The following is an 18,178-nucleotide window of genomic DNA, read 5'->3' on the forward strand; positions in this document are numbered from 1 at the left end:
AAAACAACCTTTTTAATGGTTATGTGTGTTTTTGTGTGTGTGTGTGTGTGTGTGTGTGCATATATAACTGAAAAAGTAAAAACATACAATGTAATATTTTAATTGCAATGTTTATTCAACATGTCCATAAAAAGTACATCTCAGTCTCAAGCCTTATTTTATATATTCCAATGCCTGCAGCTGCAATGCGATATCAAGTGAGGGTTAAATTATCTGTAAATATGTGCTATTCTTGTGAGATGTCCACAGCAAACCCTTTTTTTCTCCTTCTGTCATAATTTCTACATGCAGCAGTAGTTCGGTCAATTCACAGCTACACAGAATGATTCGGTTAAGTGAGAAACGGTAAATAATAAATATCTGCAGGTATAAATAATACACAACTTGGTAAACTTGGAATGCACTTGGTGCCATGTCCTGGTGTTAACACCAGTTTTACTAACAAAAGGCCACTGTGTTGTTCTGCCTAGTCAGTGTAAGGTGGCCATTTGAGAGAATTAGCTCCTTTCCTGAAGTGGTGTTATGATAAACATCTCGTCCCTTTAAGAAACACTGAATCCCGTGATATTTCTCCCTGCAGTGACGTTGTGACGTCGTGTCAGTGCGGGGGAGCTGAACATAGTTAGTGCTGATGATTGAGATGAGGTGGGATTTGTGTGCGATCGGTGTGGCCGTGGCTTCTCGCTGTGGCTCTGGCCCTCAAGGGCCCTGCTCCCGCAGCGGTAAATCCTTGAACCTGCGTGCTGCCAAGTAAAAGAAGGCCTCAATAAATGCCTGAAGACACATTCCTGAAAGAGAGAGAGAGACAGCTTTGCTTTACTTGATGCTTAAAAAGAACAAATCGCTTGCTTAGTTAAAACAGACAATTGTGTTTGTTTACTGTCAAAGTTGAATGAGCATTAGCTGGACTGGTCTAAAAAAAAGTTTTGTTTTAAAGCGGGACAATTAATAAAGCCACTGTTATCAGATTTTATTTCCCCAGTCAAGATAGAAACTCTTCATGCACAGAGATAAAATGCAAGTGTCAACAAATCTTTTCATTCATATTTTGACATACAATCAAGTGTAATGGATTAGCAAAAACAAAAACAAAAATAGAGCAGGAACTTCCATTTATTTATCAGATGTTGATTGGATTTTGAGATGTGGGTGTTGCACTCAAAGATAAGATGAATGAGAGCTTGCATGGAGGAGATGAAGCAGACACAATAGTTCGAGAAGAATTGAAATCTGTCATTTCACTGGATGATTGAGCTATGATATTTTGATTAACAATTATGAGGTCAAAAGAAAAAAAGAAAATAAAATGGGTGAAATTTAATTTACATGTAGTGCCTAAAATAAAGTTTGGAAGGACCTAATTATTAATCTTTGGCACATAACTTCATACAAACATACAGTATGAGTAATAGTCGTTCCATACAAACCAAACACGTCGTATAAAGAGTTTACTGAAAGATTTGATGAAAAGCTATTCCTGACATTTTTTCCAAGCTGTAAGCGGCTTTAATCAGAAGTGTACATATGGCAGATTTCCTTTCTACTTGTTTATTAATTAACAGGGCTTCATCTGTGTATTATTTAGTGCAGTCATATCTCCACGCTGTTGAAAACTTAATTACAGTATTTTTATGTTCCTGCTAAAAACTTCATCTGCAAGCTCAAATCATCAGCAATTTCTCAAGGTCACTTCTGAGCCTGTGAGCCGAGGGAGAGGAATACAGACAGCTTCTTTCTAAAGAGAAAGACTTTGTAAATTTTAAACGTGGTGAAATCCTCTCTGCACACTTCGACGGGAAGGCACTTGTACTTTTATTAAGGGTCCCTGTGAGCCTCAGGGGGTTGGAGCCTGAAAGTGGACGCAGATCACTTGTCTGGCTACATATACCGAGCGTTAATGAGCCCTTGCTGTGGACAATATGGAGCCGTGAAAAGCATCTCGAAAGAAAATGAGGCGGCCTGCTGCGCTGGCCAGAAATATGTGTACATTGAGAATGGATGGCCACAATTAATAAGCAACTCCAGAAGGAAAAAAAAATGGGTTTCATTAAACAGACTAATGAGGAGCACTAAAACAATTCAGCATTATGATGTCAAATAAAGTAGACTGAACTTTGGGATGGACAGGAGGATTAAGATTCAGTCCGAGTGTCAAGTCAGCATTCCTCAAAAGTAAATGTATTACTATTAATGAAGATCATGGCAGCGCTATCGCTCCTCTTCCTCCTCAGGGATAAACAAGTCCGATCCACTTCTTTTAAATAGCCACTTCTATTATTTATAAATATCAACCTTATCCAGCAGTTATTACTTTCCTCACGCCACACAGTCTGGCTTCTGTGTGTGTGTGTGTTGATTCCCTACTGCAAGGCGCTAATGACCAAATTCAGTGCAACCTTCCGAAACGTTCCAGAATTCAGCTCACATCATTCCACTCTGGCCATTTAGGAGCACAGAGACTCGAGTATATATTCATTCATTCTCTCTTTTGATTAGGAGAAGCAAGGCCTGGCATGCATTATTCATTTCATACGTTCCTCCAAGAAAACGATGCTAGCATGACCCAACCTAATGCACCATCACAAAGAATATTACCAGTGCTCATTTAAAAGCAGAAATGACTTGCGGGCACATTAGCTCCTCCGACACACACACAAATGTTCCCATTTACCAAAGTATCTTTTCAAAGTGAAAGAAAAAAAATCTAAATATAAAAGATCGAGGCAGAACTTGAGAATGTGGTTATGTGGCATTAGTTGATTGGCCATCTATTTTTTGCGATTTCCAAGTACTGGGCAAATGAATGAAGAAGTGAATTTATTTGTCAATTATCTCCCCTGATGATCTCATTTATGACTGTGCCAGGGCAAATGCGCTATGATGAATAGTTGCAAATGTGTCTTTTATTGGAGACTGTTTAACAGCTTTTTGATTGTGTGTCAGCCTCGGGAGTGAAGATGTGTTGTAAATTGCATCATGATTGGTGGGCCGCTTGCCTGCCTCTCTGGAGTCAGGGAGCATTCCGGCCCAGCGATGCGTGATGCTGATGTACAGGATGTCCACCGAAGCCATCGAGAAGCTGCTGTTACTCAGCTTGCAGTTCCTAAAGGAGATGCTCAATTAACACGGTACATAATGAATGTAGCCAGAATCCCATTAAAGCCAGCAATAATGTTATACAGTCTGTAAATGAAATCTGAGGCAGCAAAATGGTTGTCACATTTAAATGTCTTCATTTTGCAGATGTTGCTTTCAAGTGTACATTATATTAGCATGATCTTGGCTTTGGCTGACGCCACGCTCTATCAGTTGAACTACAGGAACTAATGACTTGCCTGATGAAGGTGCGGAAGTTGGTCGGACCAAGTCTCATGGTTCCCTTGACACCAATGAAGAGCAGGAAAATGATAGCGATGCGTTCCACGACCTGCAAGTAATTGAACTGCTTGGTGTATTTTGGAAAGACTTGCTTTAAACACAAAGATGGAAGGGAATCCGCCAAGCCTTCTTTCTCATCACTTCCTGTCTCCACAACAATAGCTTCTTCTGGTGAACCGCCCCCTGTACTTGTCCTGTTTGCACAGTAAGGTTAACCTCAACACACACACACACCAACATCAGACGTTTTAATATACATTTATATATTTTCTACAAGTAACAGAAAGATAGATCAACATTTGAAAAACTATAATATTAGATTTTACAACTCCATAAACACCTTTGGTAACTTACGGCATATGGTGCAAACTTTAACCATTTTAACTGGTGACTTTTGTGATCGAAATATTTTTGACTAACTTACCCTTTCTTTCACAGAATTGTTCTCTGCCATTTTCTTATTTTTCAAATTGAATAAGTAGATGAGTGAAAAATGTCAGTCACTTTAAAATGGCAAAATAAGAACAGAAACTACTCAAATCATTTGTAAAGTTTGCAGATTGATTTTGTGCTAACAGCATAACGCTTAAAAGAAAATCTGCCAAGTAGGAGAATGGAGAGACTGGAGGACTTCAAGCCAAAGGACTAAAAAATCCTCAGTGAATAAAATCACAAACCACAAGCCTTACCATTTTCTCGCGTTAAATCCCTCTTCTCTTTCACTTACCCAAGGACAACATAATGAAAAACAATTATTTAACGATCACAAAACCAACCGAGCGAACTGCAGGCCTCTCAATATGAGCGCTGAGTCGCCAAAGCGGTTTGTTACATTTCAGCAGTGTTGTAAGTAACCCTGCACTTTTAGTCCGAGTAGATGCACTTCATGGCTTCTTACCTGAAGGTTGTGACTTTAGAATTACAGTACTAGCAACATATATACGACTTCACATGCTTGATGGGTTACCCAAAGCCACATACAACCTTTAGCACATTACAGATGCTGTAAAAAAATTTCACATAATTTTGTATATGCTCATGAAACTTACATACAGTACTACCAAAAAAGAAACTGATCTTAGCTTGTTCTGAACCTGGAATATAACTTTAAGATATCACACCTGTCACCGTGACTGCCAGAGGCTCTATAAACCGCCAAAAATGATCTAGGGAGCGGCCCACTATTAATATAATCTAACAACATACTGTATGTCTAACATATTCATAACAAACAGCAAATTGCCTCAGGGTCATCTCTGCTCATTTCCTACAGAAGCCTTTGGAAACATGCAATACTTGTCCAACAAGACACGTGATCGCCAGCACTAGAGGAGCAGCACGTGGAGAGCCCTGCGAGGAATAGGCTGTCATTATACAACACTAGTGAAGATGTTCTGGCTTCATAAAGCCTTGGTGACTTTGTACTTGTCAGTATTAGCCGTGACAATCGTACTCAAGACAGAACAGTTCCCAAAAAGCATCAAAGGGCTCGACTCAGAAGAGTTTGTGAGTGGTGTGTTAATTCACTCCGTCGTTGCAGTCACTGAAGGTTTGTTATTTCAGGTTGACTGAAAGGAGGACACGAGATGAAAGAGATTGTGACTGAGTATGTAGAACTTCCTCTCCGAGTGTCCTCAATTTATTTTATTCGTTCAATCTATCGTGCCAATATAAGCTTATGTTTGCTCGACCATAAGAGATAGTTCTACAGAGGAGACTGTTATGTAAATTTATTTATGACACACTAACATTCTCCTTGTAGGAACTGGCAGTCTGAAGAAAAAGTTTTGGTATGTTTTTTTTTTCTTCTGTTTTTTCATACCTATGGAAGCCCGTTTCCGCCACTGAGTAAAAAAATTAAAAAAAAAAAACTCTCACAATTTTATATCTCACAATATAAACTAAAGACTGAAATGTTCTCAGATTTGCGAGTTTATATCTCACAATTCTGAGTTTATAACTCGTAATTACAACTTTATATCATGCAATTCCTGACTTTATTTCTCAGAATTGCAAGTTTCTATATCACAGTTATGACTTTATAACTTGCAATTGCGAGTTTATTTCACGCAGTTATGAAAAGTCAGAACTGTGAGTTTGTATCATGCAATTATGAGAAAAAAAGTCGCAATTACCTTTTTATTTTTTTATTTTTTTCAGTGGCGGATATGGGCTTCCATACATACCCCTCGCATATTTTGCTTAAAAAAAGGTTGAATATTTAAGATTTCTATTTCAAACAAATGTTATTCTGAACTTTGTATTCATCAAGGAATGCTTTAAAAATGTATCTTGAATTCTAGATGAAATCATCATCTAGAAACTGAAAACAACACAAACGCATGTTTTCTCATAAAACAGCACAAACCAGACAACTGTGCAAGACCATAAAAATGCACATCTAAAGGCTAAATTAGCAGATATTAAACAAAAATGTGCACACGGTGTCTTTCCAGCTCGGAGCGCACATGCACGTCTCAATTAAACTCTGAGCTGACTCTACACTTTCCTCAAAAACAAAGGCTGTCTGACTTTTATTTCCCCCAGGCCTAGACACTGAAGTGTGTCTGTGTACAATGAGCTACAATAAAAGCTGACACTCATCTCAAACTTGCTCATGGGACATGAGACTGTCTGGCTATCCCTCACTGAAAGAGACAGAGGAAGACTGGCCACACAAGAGTTAAATTCCATCACAGGATTTCCTGAATTAAATTTTTCCATCTAAAAGGCTTACGTCTGCAGCTCAACAGACCATTATTTCAGCTCCACAAAACTGAGGCAAAGATGACAATACACACCGGTGGGCATGCAGACAAACTGCACCATCAACCGCCCCATAAGCCTTAAAGATTATGACTCACATTATGTGTTGTGTCCTCTGAGAGGGGTCCATGAGCCGCAGCGTATCTCTGATCACACCCACTTTCACCTCTTCATCTACTGGACTCGGTACATATTCAAACACACCAGGTGAAACCTGCAACATATGACGTCAACAATCAGCAGCGCAACAGACTCGTGTTCATGTCCCCGTTAGTCTGTGAACACTAGTATAGTCACTCTCAGTTTAGAGTCAGTACGACCAAATGTTAAGGTTTATGAAAGAAGTTTCTTATGCTCACCAAGGCTGTATTTATTAGAGCAAAAATACAGTTAAAATGTTGTGAAATATTGCTACAATCTAAAATGTAAAATACATAAAGAAATTTACAATAAATGTTCCCTTCTGGTGGAATGACCTGCCCAACTCAATACGAGTAACTCAGTCCTTAGCCATTTTCAAGAATCGGCTAAAAGTACAGCTCTGCCCTGTTTATTTGACCCTCTAAATCTAGCACTCTTTATTTTAACTATATTCTAAAAAAAAAAAAAAAAACACTTAAAACCTAAAAATAAAACTTTAAAAATAAAATAAAACTAACACTAGCTTCTCTATTCTTTTTGTATTTTATCTGTTTTCTTTTATTTAGTATACAATTAACAAAAAGCAAAAAAGGCCTCTAACACAAGCTTGCACTATTCTTTTTCTATTCTGTCTGTTTACTTATTATATATATAAAAAAATATTGCTATGTGTACCGCATTAAGCTAACTGAGACTTGATTTAGCAATTGCATAATGCTATTTTGTTGATTTTGATTGCTTCCATTGCTTCCCCATTTTTAAGTCGCACTGGATAAAAGTGTCAGCTAAATGACTACATCTAAATGTAAATATTTGTAAATATTTAAAAATGTATATATATATATATATATATATATATATACATATAACATTTTTGACATATATGTATTTATGTACATAACACACACGTGTGTGTGTGTGTGTGTGTGTGTATATATATATACATATATATAAACAGTTTTGACATACACAGTGGTATTTTTGAAAGAAATCACCACCTAAATATCAAAATATATCAGAGATCTTTATTACTGCTGGTTTATAAGCATCACACTAATAGAACATCTGCACCCTCACCTCCTGCTCATGTTCAATCCTCATGCTGGGATTGGCATTGACCTCTAATAAAACAGGCTTCAAGTTTTTCATCAGCAGGATATCAAAGCCCAGGATCTAAAATTAGAACACCTCATCTTCTGTTATTTACCATTTATTGACTTTGAAAACCAGTGAAATACACCTTCAGTTCAGGAACAGGTGCAATTACTGTCTTGATAACCAAAGCGATAATATCTGATCAGAACCTTTAGTACATTAAGGGAGTAGTTGGTGAGGTGCATTAAAACATGACTGAGGTTCTTCTGGCTGGGTTCTTGGTAGGGTTCTGTGCAGAACCTTGACAGACCCTCTTTAGCGATGTAGATCTCTAGAGGCTCCAAGGAGCGAACCAAAACATACAGGCGGATATCAAACTTCAGTTTATTGATGAGCAGGCGTTTCTGGATGTACAACTGCTTGTTTGATCGGAGAACCTGAGACGAGCCGAAGGTCAGCAGGGTCACGGATGAGGTAGATGCCATTGCCCTGGGATCCGCTGTCCGGTTTGACAGTAAAAGTGGGTTTGAGGGTTGAATCATTATCTTTCAGGAGACAAATCTTAAAAAAAAAAAAAAAACGGGGAACAAAAGCGAAGTTTTTTTTTTAACCCTTTCAAATCTGAATTACATTTCAGTGACACAATGCTTTATTTATACTCAGAATGCAGCCAAAAGAAAATAATTAATTGAATTATTTTAAATTAATTTAATTCACTTTCTAATATCGATTTTAAAAGCTAAATATTTAAATACATATGGATACTTCAAGAGAACTCTTGTCAAGTCTTACTAATATGATGTCCACAGAAGGGTCTGAATGGGTTAATATGAACAATCTTTGAGTGTCCAGCTAATTTTTAAGTGCTCTGAATGATACAAATAATAATTATAAAATAAAAAAGGATTATAAACAAAAGACAAGGCTGATCTAACGCTTAATTTAAAACAAAAACAAAAATTTTAAAAGGCAGTGAGTGCTGGTGACTATCCACTAATAGCATTATGGTTATTTGGGTTGTTAAACAAAGCCTCATATTTCCAAATAATACAATGGTTTTCTTTTGCCTACATGTACGGCTTCTTTTTTTCTTTTCTTTTTTTTCCGCAGATCTCTGCTGCCCCCTGCAGCTTTTCTATTTAAAAAAACAAGTCTACACAAGGCTTTCCTGATTCACTCTCAAAAGTTCATGCACACGTATAAGTATCAATTCATTAAAAAAAAAAAAAAGACAAATAAAAAGGAAAATATCTAAAAAAATAAATAAATAAATAAAACTGAACCAAAAATTATTTAAACCTTCTGAACAGCATAACATAAAATCTCATGTAAGCAGCCCATCTGAACAAATAAAGCACAAATATACAGTACTGGTAACTGTAATATGTGGATGGAGATTGAAGATGTAAATCCAGTAACTAAAAGATCTAGTAACAAACTTGTCATTTACAATGAGCTGTTGCTGGCCACTAAACTACTTAACCTGATTTTACTGTGGTTCTGTCCTGACAAATTACTGCTACAAAGATCCACCGAGAGAAACACTGTTGGAGGAAGACACTTTGTCTAGCTTTTGTAAATGTCTTCTTTGTGTTTTCAAAGATTGACTCTAATACAGTGTCCTAAGTATCTTCTGAAGTGTTTTCCTCACTGAGCTTGTACCTGTGTGGAGAAGAGTTGGTATTCCTCAGGCAGGATCCAGGAGCGTGGGGTAGAAGTTGTACTCCTCTGGGAACAGCTACTGCATGGTACGCACGGCACGACTCAGGTTTATCTTCCGCAGCATCTCTATCATTCCTGCTGACCGACAGGATAGCTGATGAGAAAACAGTGAAGTCAAAGAGAAATGGCACAGGCCAGAGAAGGGCTGCAGTTCCCCATCAGTCAATGGCCCTACAGGGGCGTTATTCTCTCTCTCTCTATCTCTCTCTCTCTCTCTCTCTCTCTCTCTCTCTCTTTCTCTCTTTCCCCCTCTCTCAAAAAAAAAAAAAAGACACATTTGAGAGCCCTATTTCCCAGAACTTTCATTAAATCACTTGATCATTTGATTTCAATGGCTCCATAGCGCGCACACAGGCACACAGCTTGGAAAGGCTGTCGGTGTGAAAGCAACTGTCAAAACAGCTATGAAAACAGCCATATTCCATCCAACCCACGAGTCAGCAGCTCTTGAGACTCCTTTATGACTCCACTGATGAAAAACATTCCGGTGAACAATACTCGCCATAATGTATGACTGATAACCTTACTTTAAAGGCAACAAAAATTAACCCTTAACACCACCTGCTGTCCAGCAGTAGGTAATACCAGATTGACCAGTTTAAATGCAAACATTGTACCAGTCTGAAAATTAGGATTAAATGATCTTTAATGACAGATGTTAATGTTGTTTAATTTTTTTTTTTCAATATTGCAAATATTGGTGTCTTATTGCAATTAGGAAAGTCACTGTTTCTAGGTTGACAGGATCTTTAAAGACCTACTTTTTGGGAAGTTTACCTGGGAATTTGTTGATTTGCCCAGAGATGATGTTCTCATTGTCATGAAAAGAGACGCCATGCCAGTAGATATCACAGGCTGTCCGCCTACCCATCGGAAACTGCAGGATCAAAAGAAAGAGACTTGAGTCGGAGGAAGGAAGGAAAACCATCAATCACGACACAATACACATGTCATTCTTTTGACAAGGATGCAAAACATTGACTGTGACTAACCATACCAGAATAACAACAGCTCACCTCTGCAGGACTCTTTTTCCAAGAACCATTTTAGTAAATTATTTCTACTCTTTCCTGCAGTATGCATATCATGGCTGAAGGATGCTACATCCTCAATGACTCGGAAGAACAGTTATACTTCGACAACACTAACAGTGATGTTACTACCATCATTCATTCACAGCTGAAAATGCATTTTGACCACATGTGTACAGACCAGTGTTACAGGTGTTGGTCCAGTATCATATACATTATTAAGACCCTGTATATGATGACTAGGCTAGAGTGTGGGCTAAGCAAGCGTTAAGTACAGTAGGTTATCAAGGTCACTAATCAGGATGCAGGTAGTGTGCTTTGTATAGACTAGGTTGCGTGTCCTGGGCTGGATTTTGTGAGGATCATGTCCCTATTTAACAGGCTAATGGAGGGTGAGGAGGTGCTCCTATATTGGGCACCTTGGACATGGATGAAACTAGAAATTTGTGATCAGATTAGGAGTTCAAACTGGTTTGCCGGTATAGCTACAGTTGGAAGGCCAGTTTTTTCAAATGTCCTCACAAGTATTGTGAAACCTGTCTATGACAGAAATAGCCCTTGCTATTTCAGAGGCTCAGAAATCAATCAAAAGTAGCAAATCTAAAACATATATATCACAATTCATAAACTGAAATCAATGTGTGAATGTGTTCAAAAAACACAGACAACACAGGCCGTAGCAGAACAATAAGCGAGTGACCTTTATTCGCTCCAGTTGCTTTAATCTGAAGTGCAGCAATTTTGTGCAGCACTAATGCTCATGTGCGTGACTTTGATAGATCACTGCATGAAGCTGGCATAGACAAAAAAGGTTTCCATTTATTGTTTTCCTATTAAAACCCAATGATCTATTTTTTTGGAATCTTCTAACATTGCGTTTTAATAAAAAAAATAAAAAAAAAAGACTGACAGACTTACAGACTTAAAGACTAGCCTATATCATGCTTTTTTTCTAACTGTCATAATTAGATCTTCGGATCTATTTCTAAATAAATTCAAGGACTGATAGTCTTCCAAAAAAAAAAATTTAAACCACAGGTGGGAACATCTTACGCCCTTGAAAAAGTCTTTGGTGCAGCAGACAGGATAAAAGGTTACGCTTAAACTTGAAACCGACCTTTAATGAGGCAACGCTGAATTACAGAGGCTTATAATATTTCAGTGGAGATGAGTAGAAAGGGGTGTAGACATTCACTCAACAGAACCATTCACTCTCTCCAACCTGCCAGGTGTTGTGCACCACATGGTATAGACTGTCATCTTATCAATGTATTAATGAGTGTTTCTTTTTTTAATGCAGAGTGACTTTACATAGACGGTCAAGTGTAACCATATGCGTGTGTTCGTCACATGTGTTGAATGACAAGGTTAAAGACTGGCAATGGCTGTTAAAATATTAATCCTACAAGTCACGAGTAAGCGTGTGTTTACATAGCAGAAGCCTACAGAAAATGTAGATAAGTCCAATGGATTCATCCATTTATATTCAAATGTGTGGATCAGTTTAACAGATGCAGTACACTTGAACCCAACATTCATACACTAGTACAATCAATTGTACAAGTAGTAACTATAGTGTTGTAGTACTTAAATCCGGTCTTGGTATTGAGAATTTTTTTGATGGTCTTGGTCTTGTCTCGGTCTCGACCGCATTTGTACTCGGTCTCGGTCTCAGACTAAGAGGACTCTGGATTTTGTTTAAAGACCACAAAGACCACAGAGATATCACTAAATTGCAGGTACATTGTCTGATTTATTTTCAACCATCATTAATGTGATTGGATGTAATATATATATATATAGATAGATATATATAGATATGATTTATACCAGTAGAACTCAAAATGTTTGACTTTATTGCCCCCTGTTGTCCACAACATTATTTGAAGGCCCCCCTCTACTATTTTAGAGTTTAGCATAGTTTATTAAAGGGGTGGTTGATTGCAATTCACTTTTTTAATTTTAGTTAGCGTGTAATGTTGCTGTTTGAGCATAAACAATATTTGTAAAGTTACAACACAGTGAGTTCAATGCAAACGTGGATATTGTCTATTAAAGTACAAACGGTGCGCTGCTTTAGAGAAGAGGAAGAGTTGTTGCCATGCCATCAAAACTAGGGCTGCACAAAACAATCTATTTATGTATGAAATGTCTTCTAACGATTCTGATGGATTCACAAGTTTCAAAATCAATGTTCTAAAAAAGCGATTCTTAATCTGGTTCCTCACGTCCCCCTGCTCTGCACACGCTCTGCATCTCTGTCTCTCTCATTCAGATCTTCATCTCCATCAATCAGATGTGTTGCAATTATACACTTTATGCATAAAGACAGACTTTAAAAAGTTTGTAGAACATAAGTTGTAGCATTTACAAATAACAGTGTATCTAAAAGTATGAGACCACAACAAACAAAGAACAACATTTTGAAATGTCCTGTAAGAGCTGTGATTGTTCTGTGCAAACTCTCTGGCTCCCATTCGGGATCCGATTGATTAGCAATACAGATGACACCATTGTTTACAGCACAACACCGAAGCACATGCAGATGAATACTTTTTAAGTCATCTTGAGGCTCCCTTGGAAGTTTGTTGAGGCCCTGTAGTGGGCTGCAGGCCCCCTGGATTAGAAGAAATTATTGATGGATTGTGTCAAAAATGTCACCAAAATGAATACATACACCCACAAAATTCAAGATATTGTTGTAAAAAAGTGCTTTAGAGTATGAGTGCTTGAGTGTATGAGATGTGGATTTTTATATAATATAATATAATATAATATAATATAATATAATATAATATAATATAATATAATATAATATAATATAATATAATATAATATAATATAATATAATATAATAACTAAGCAATACCACAAGAGCAAGAGAGCTGTTTTGAAAAAATTGTATTGCATTTATACAAACATTGAATAATCTTTTAAATATTAATGTATTAAAATATTAATGTTTATGCATTTGTATTTATACAGATTCAGATTTACACCAGTGCAGTGCAAAGATTAATTTTGTTGTTAGAGATTTAATTTGAAAGGTAACAACGCTAGTGTCTTATTATTAAGTGTCTTATTATTGTATTTAAGGATTTAAAATAAGGCATCTCTCAGGAAGTAAATGTGGAACCTTTAGATGAATTTGAGCAGTGCTGGTCTGGTCTTGGTCTTGGTCTTGGTCTTGACTTGTTCTTGACCAGCCTTGGTCTTGGCTTGGTCTCAACCCCTCAAAATCTTGCTCTCGACACACAATTATCTTGGTCTCGACTTTGTCTCTTGGGTTAGGTGGTCTTGACTGCAACACTAGGCAACTAAATATATTTTTTAAAAGTGATAGTATGTTAAAAGCGTATTTTAGTTCAGATTCTAAGTGTCCCAAAATAGCACAGTTGAGTACACTTAGTTGATCTTAAGTTTACCTTAAAAAGTACTAAAAAATAATTAGTGTGCAAACATAGAGCACTTCAAGTACATTATGGAAGAAATTTTTAACCAGGGATTCCATAGGCATAATAGCTTTTATACTGTATAAACTGTATTTTCAATCGCCCTACGCTAACCCTAAACATAAATTTACCCCTTACAGAAAACCATTAGTATTTTTAGATTTCCAAGGGAAAAAAATTATTTTGTATCTTTATAAGCTTGTTTCCTCATCATGGGGACCTAAAATGTCCCCACAAGGACAAGGATTTTGGATATTGCCATCTTTGTTGGGACATTTTGTCCCCATAACATAGGGTTTACCAAGACCACACATCGCACAACTGAGAATACTAAGAATACCCTAACAACGGTTGGCATGCTACAACCTTATGATTAGTCCTTGTAATCGGAATGGCAGGTGGATAGAGTCAAAGGTTATGCATGTCAGAACACGGTGGCTCTCTCACTTGTTTCCACTTCAGCTGTCTGATGCTCATCTTCAGTGCCTCCAGAGATGTCTTCACCTTAGAGGTGTCCACCGTCACAGCTCTTCTCTTTTTGGCCTCTTTATATGATACACGCATTTCTCATCTGTCTGTCTTCGGGATGACTCAATGTGACTGTTTGCCGTCGTTTTATCCTTTAAAATTTTAATGTGAAGGTTTGGCTCATTGCTCACATGGCTCTGTCATTGTGAATACTTCTGCGGCGTCAGATCCGGCAGTTGTTTACCGTTCACCTGTCTCTCATGACCGTCTGATTTGCTTCTACTTTTACTCCGACTTCTCCCGTTAATGCTACTTTCGGACAGGTCTCAACGAGGAGTGAAGGAAACATCCTCGGGGATTGGGGAGACCGAGGCCGGGGACTGCTGCTCCTCGTCCCGCGGCCTCGTTCTCCGCCTCCTTCATCTGCTGGAGCTCAATCATCACTCTCTCATAGTGTTAGTTAATGGCAGGGTTGTTTGTTATCTCATTTAGATTTGATGAATATGTCAGGACAATGTACTAGTATGAGGTGCTAACGTGGACCATCTGCTGCTGTCCAAACTAAAGCACAAAGACAAAAAATCTATATAAAATATAGTGGATATCTATCTAACGTTAATGGATAGCCTATCTATAAAATCCATTGCAGTATGAACGTTATTAACACTGAAAGATAACATATCACTACAGTGTGCTGAATAGTTTTGATGGCGATCTAAAGGGACAGGGGACATAAGAGCCGTCCGGTGTCCTTTTAATGGGAAAAAGGGTTCTTAACGTTACCTATAATAATACCAAAAGCTGCATATGAACGAATTTGTGCCTAATTCATCCCATTCTCTATAAAGTAATACTCAACTAACAGCACATATCGCGGCATTAATATGAGGAAGATGAGCGCAGGGCATGGCTGGGCGCATCACCACATCCCCCCTGTCAGTTTCGGTCAGTTTTAAAGTGCTGGTGAGGTGCGCCGACCGCTCTCGCGCTTTTAAACGGACGTTGTATCTCCAAATGAAAACAACGCATGCATTCCGTTTACCTGCTGTTTGCAAAGACGTGGTAGAGTTAATGCAGGCGGACAGGTGAGGTGTCAGCTGATGGCCAGCGGACCGGACAGCTCAAGAGTAAAGCTCATGTGTGCTGTCGCTTGGTCGCTGCTGGTGTTTTGATCCTGTTGACAACGCAACGCAGCTAACGGAAGCCGTAGAGGCACACGGGCACGGCAGCAATATATTGCACGGCGAAGCTAAAAATCAGTGAGCATAATGATTGTGACGGTGGACGGTTACAGAAAAAAAACAGTGTAAAAAAAACATTATCTCAGTGAAATGTCTATATAGATACAGAATATGCATGTCATACTCTTATATTGTATGACCTCTAGATGACTGTCACGTGATAAAGAAAATAAGCCTATATTGAGAAATCTGACTAGTGTTTACAGTTTTTCTGAATCGATTTGACACGTCTCCAAACTCAGGTCACTGTTCTCAAAACAGTTAGCACAGCGATCTGAATACTTTGTAATTGTCTTTAACAAGACTGTACGTTTTCATTCATTTCACAGAAATTACAAATCAGATGTAAATGATATAATTCGGATTATTCATGTAAACAGCAAACACACACACAAACACACGTGCAATAATGCAATAAATATGTATTTTCATTAGCATATTTGTGTGTTGAAGTGTCAAATCAAACCCATAATGCATCTGTGATGCAGCAGAGGGAGCACTTGTGTCAATATTGAAAAAAAGACAATAGTATGTTCCTGCAAAAGCTCTCTCACTTTCTCTCATTAACAGTCTCTCTGTATTGCAGTACCCATGCAGTGACTTGAACACAAATTCATAGAGATAGGGGGTAGTTCAACCAAAAATGAAATTTCTGTCATGTATTTATTTATAACAACTAAAAATCAGTGTGTCGAGAGAAATTAACACTGAAAAAATATTGGTATAAAAAGTAGCTATAGCCTACTAACTAGCTCATTCTCCCCACATAATCCCTCCAGTAAAACTCTCCTTTATAAATTTGGATCTTTTCACTGTGGAGTTGGGCCAAACCTGTCTGCAAACCATCTTCTGAGCTACATAATATATTAAATAGGCCTATATGTAGGCATATAAAAAAAAGAGCTCTGCAGTTCACCAGAAAAATCTACAACTAATCGAGCGTTACCATGTTTAACCTGTGGTATTTTGCATATAGCCCATGGGAACTGGGTGTATTGTGTTGTAATTCATCTACGCACTATAAGGAAGTACTGCTTTTATTATGCTAAATACGGTGTTTGAAAGACTTGAAGGTTGATCCTTAAAAGCAGACGGAACTTTTCTACATGAGAATTGCATCAGGGGTTGAAGAGAGCAACGCAAATAAAAACCTGTCATTGGGGATTCATAATTCACCCATAGCGCCTCTTTTAATAAACTTCTTGCTGAGGCACTTGAACAACTTAAGTCGAAGCCAGACTTGTATAAACGCAGCTGATGTGTGCGGGCCGGCTGAGCTGAGAGAGGGGGAAAGAGGCGCCCAACCCATTTCTTTTGTGCTGAAGCGCCTGTGATTTCATTCAGCTTTTCCCGGGCTGCTACTATAATGGGCTCCCTCGCTTTGAATCGCTCTTGTATCCGCGACTTGTCTTCTGTTGGTTAAACTAGAGCAAGCTTTTTAGTTGGCAGTAGTTTTGGAGCTCGGGAACTGGCTGATGAAATTTCTCGCCGAGCATCTGGAAGGGTCCCAATGAAAATGCACGGGAGAAACAGGTACAACCTGGTGGACGATGTGGCGGATTCGCGAGTCCCGCTTCACAACGAGGAAGCGTATCAACACGGAATACACTTCCAAGCCAAGGTGAACTATGTCTGTTGTAAACATCGCCATTGTTATTATCGCTGGTCACACTATTAACCGATACTTTTATGTAGTCATATGGAGTACGTGCATGTCAAATGCAATTGGCTGTCAGGATCATGTTTTGGGTAGCTGCGAAGACATTAGACACCAACAAATGAAAATGTCACCGAGTACACATTAGGGTCGATGAAAAAATCTTTATTCAATTTGTTTATATATATATATATATATATATATATATATATATATATATATATATATATATATATATATATATATATATATACATATATATATATATATATATATATACATATATATATATATATATATATATATACATATATATATATATATATATATATATATATATACATATATATATATATATATACATATATATATATATATATATATATACATATATATATATATATATATATATATATATATATATATATATATATATATACATATACATATATATATATATATATATATATATATATATATATATATACATATATATATATATATATATATATATATATATATATATATATATATAATCATAATAAATGTAAAGGTCATAATATTTTCGTTACAAATATTTAGACATTTTATATCAAGTTTTTTTGTACATTTGAGATGTATAAAAGCATTTTCATAAAGAGATAAGATATTTAAAACCTGTTATATTTAAATAGTAATATATATTTATTTAAATAATATATTTAAATAATAATAATTAACTATAATTAAATAATTAACTCTATTTAATTGTTTTGTTGTTACCTGACAACTAATGCTTTCTAGAGATGTTGGTTGTGCCATGCTGGCTTTTATCAGGTGATCACAATGTTTCATTATAGGATCATAAAAAAAATTCTTTTTTCTCAAGAATTAACGCCTTTATTCTTTTGCAAACAATACTTTAATACTTTAGTCCCCCAAAATATAAAAATGAGTTTAATATGAGATACTGGAAACATGTTCATCGTGCTCATCGGTATGAAGTTAATTTGTAATTGTTAATGTATTTTTTTATTAACTTTAGATCAAGTTCACCATCCATGTATATGCAAATTATAATTTTTTTTTCATACTTATACACTATTTTTGATGTCTGGCACAACCCTCTGCATGGCTAGCTCATTAGTAAATCTACTGAGCCAAGACGTCATTGGAGGGTATTTGGTTTCTTCAGAAGCTGCGGTTAGGATTGACTGGGACGTAAGTATTTAACATTTTATTGAATAA

General features: G+C 37.0%; 1 protein-coding gene and 1 pseudogene across 2 annotated transcripts in view; one reads left to right on the forward strand and one right to left on the reverse strand.

The window, feature by feature from the left end:
* Positions 1 to 94: 94 nt before the first annotated feature.
* Positions 95 to 14,599, reverse strand: LOC127958193 (tubulin polyglutamylase TTLL11-like; annotated as a pseudogene).
* A 1,792-nt stretch (positions 14,600 to 16,391) lies between these two features.
* Positions 16,392 to 18,178, forward strand: part of si:dkey-34e4.1 (carboxyl-terminal PDZ ligand of neuronal nitric oxide synthase protein) — a 32,896-nt gene continuing 31,109 nt past the window's right edge. Inside the window, exon 1 of one of the 2 annotated variants that reach the window (XR_008153685.1) lies at positions 16,392 to 16,915. Coding sequence is in view for 1 of the 2 variants with exons in the window: in XM_052555347.1 (XP_052411307.1) it covers positions 16,805 to 16,915 (111 nt within the window). In the remaining variant the exon portion in view is untranslated. The remainder of the gene's footprint in view (positions 16,916 to 18,178) is intronic. The other variant, XM_052555347.1, reaches the window with a different exon arrangement.

The sequence above is a fragment of the Carassius gibelio genome, chromosome B5, assembly GCF_023724105.1.
Source record: "Carassius gibelio isolate Cgi1373 ecotype wild population from Czech Republic chromosome B5, carGib1.2-hapl.c, whole genome shotgun sequence".
Lineage (NCBI taxonomy): Eukaryota > Metazoa > Chordata > Actinopteri > Cypriniformes > Cyprinidae > Carassius > Carassius gibelio.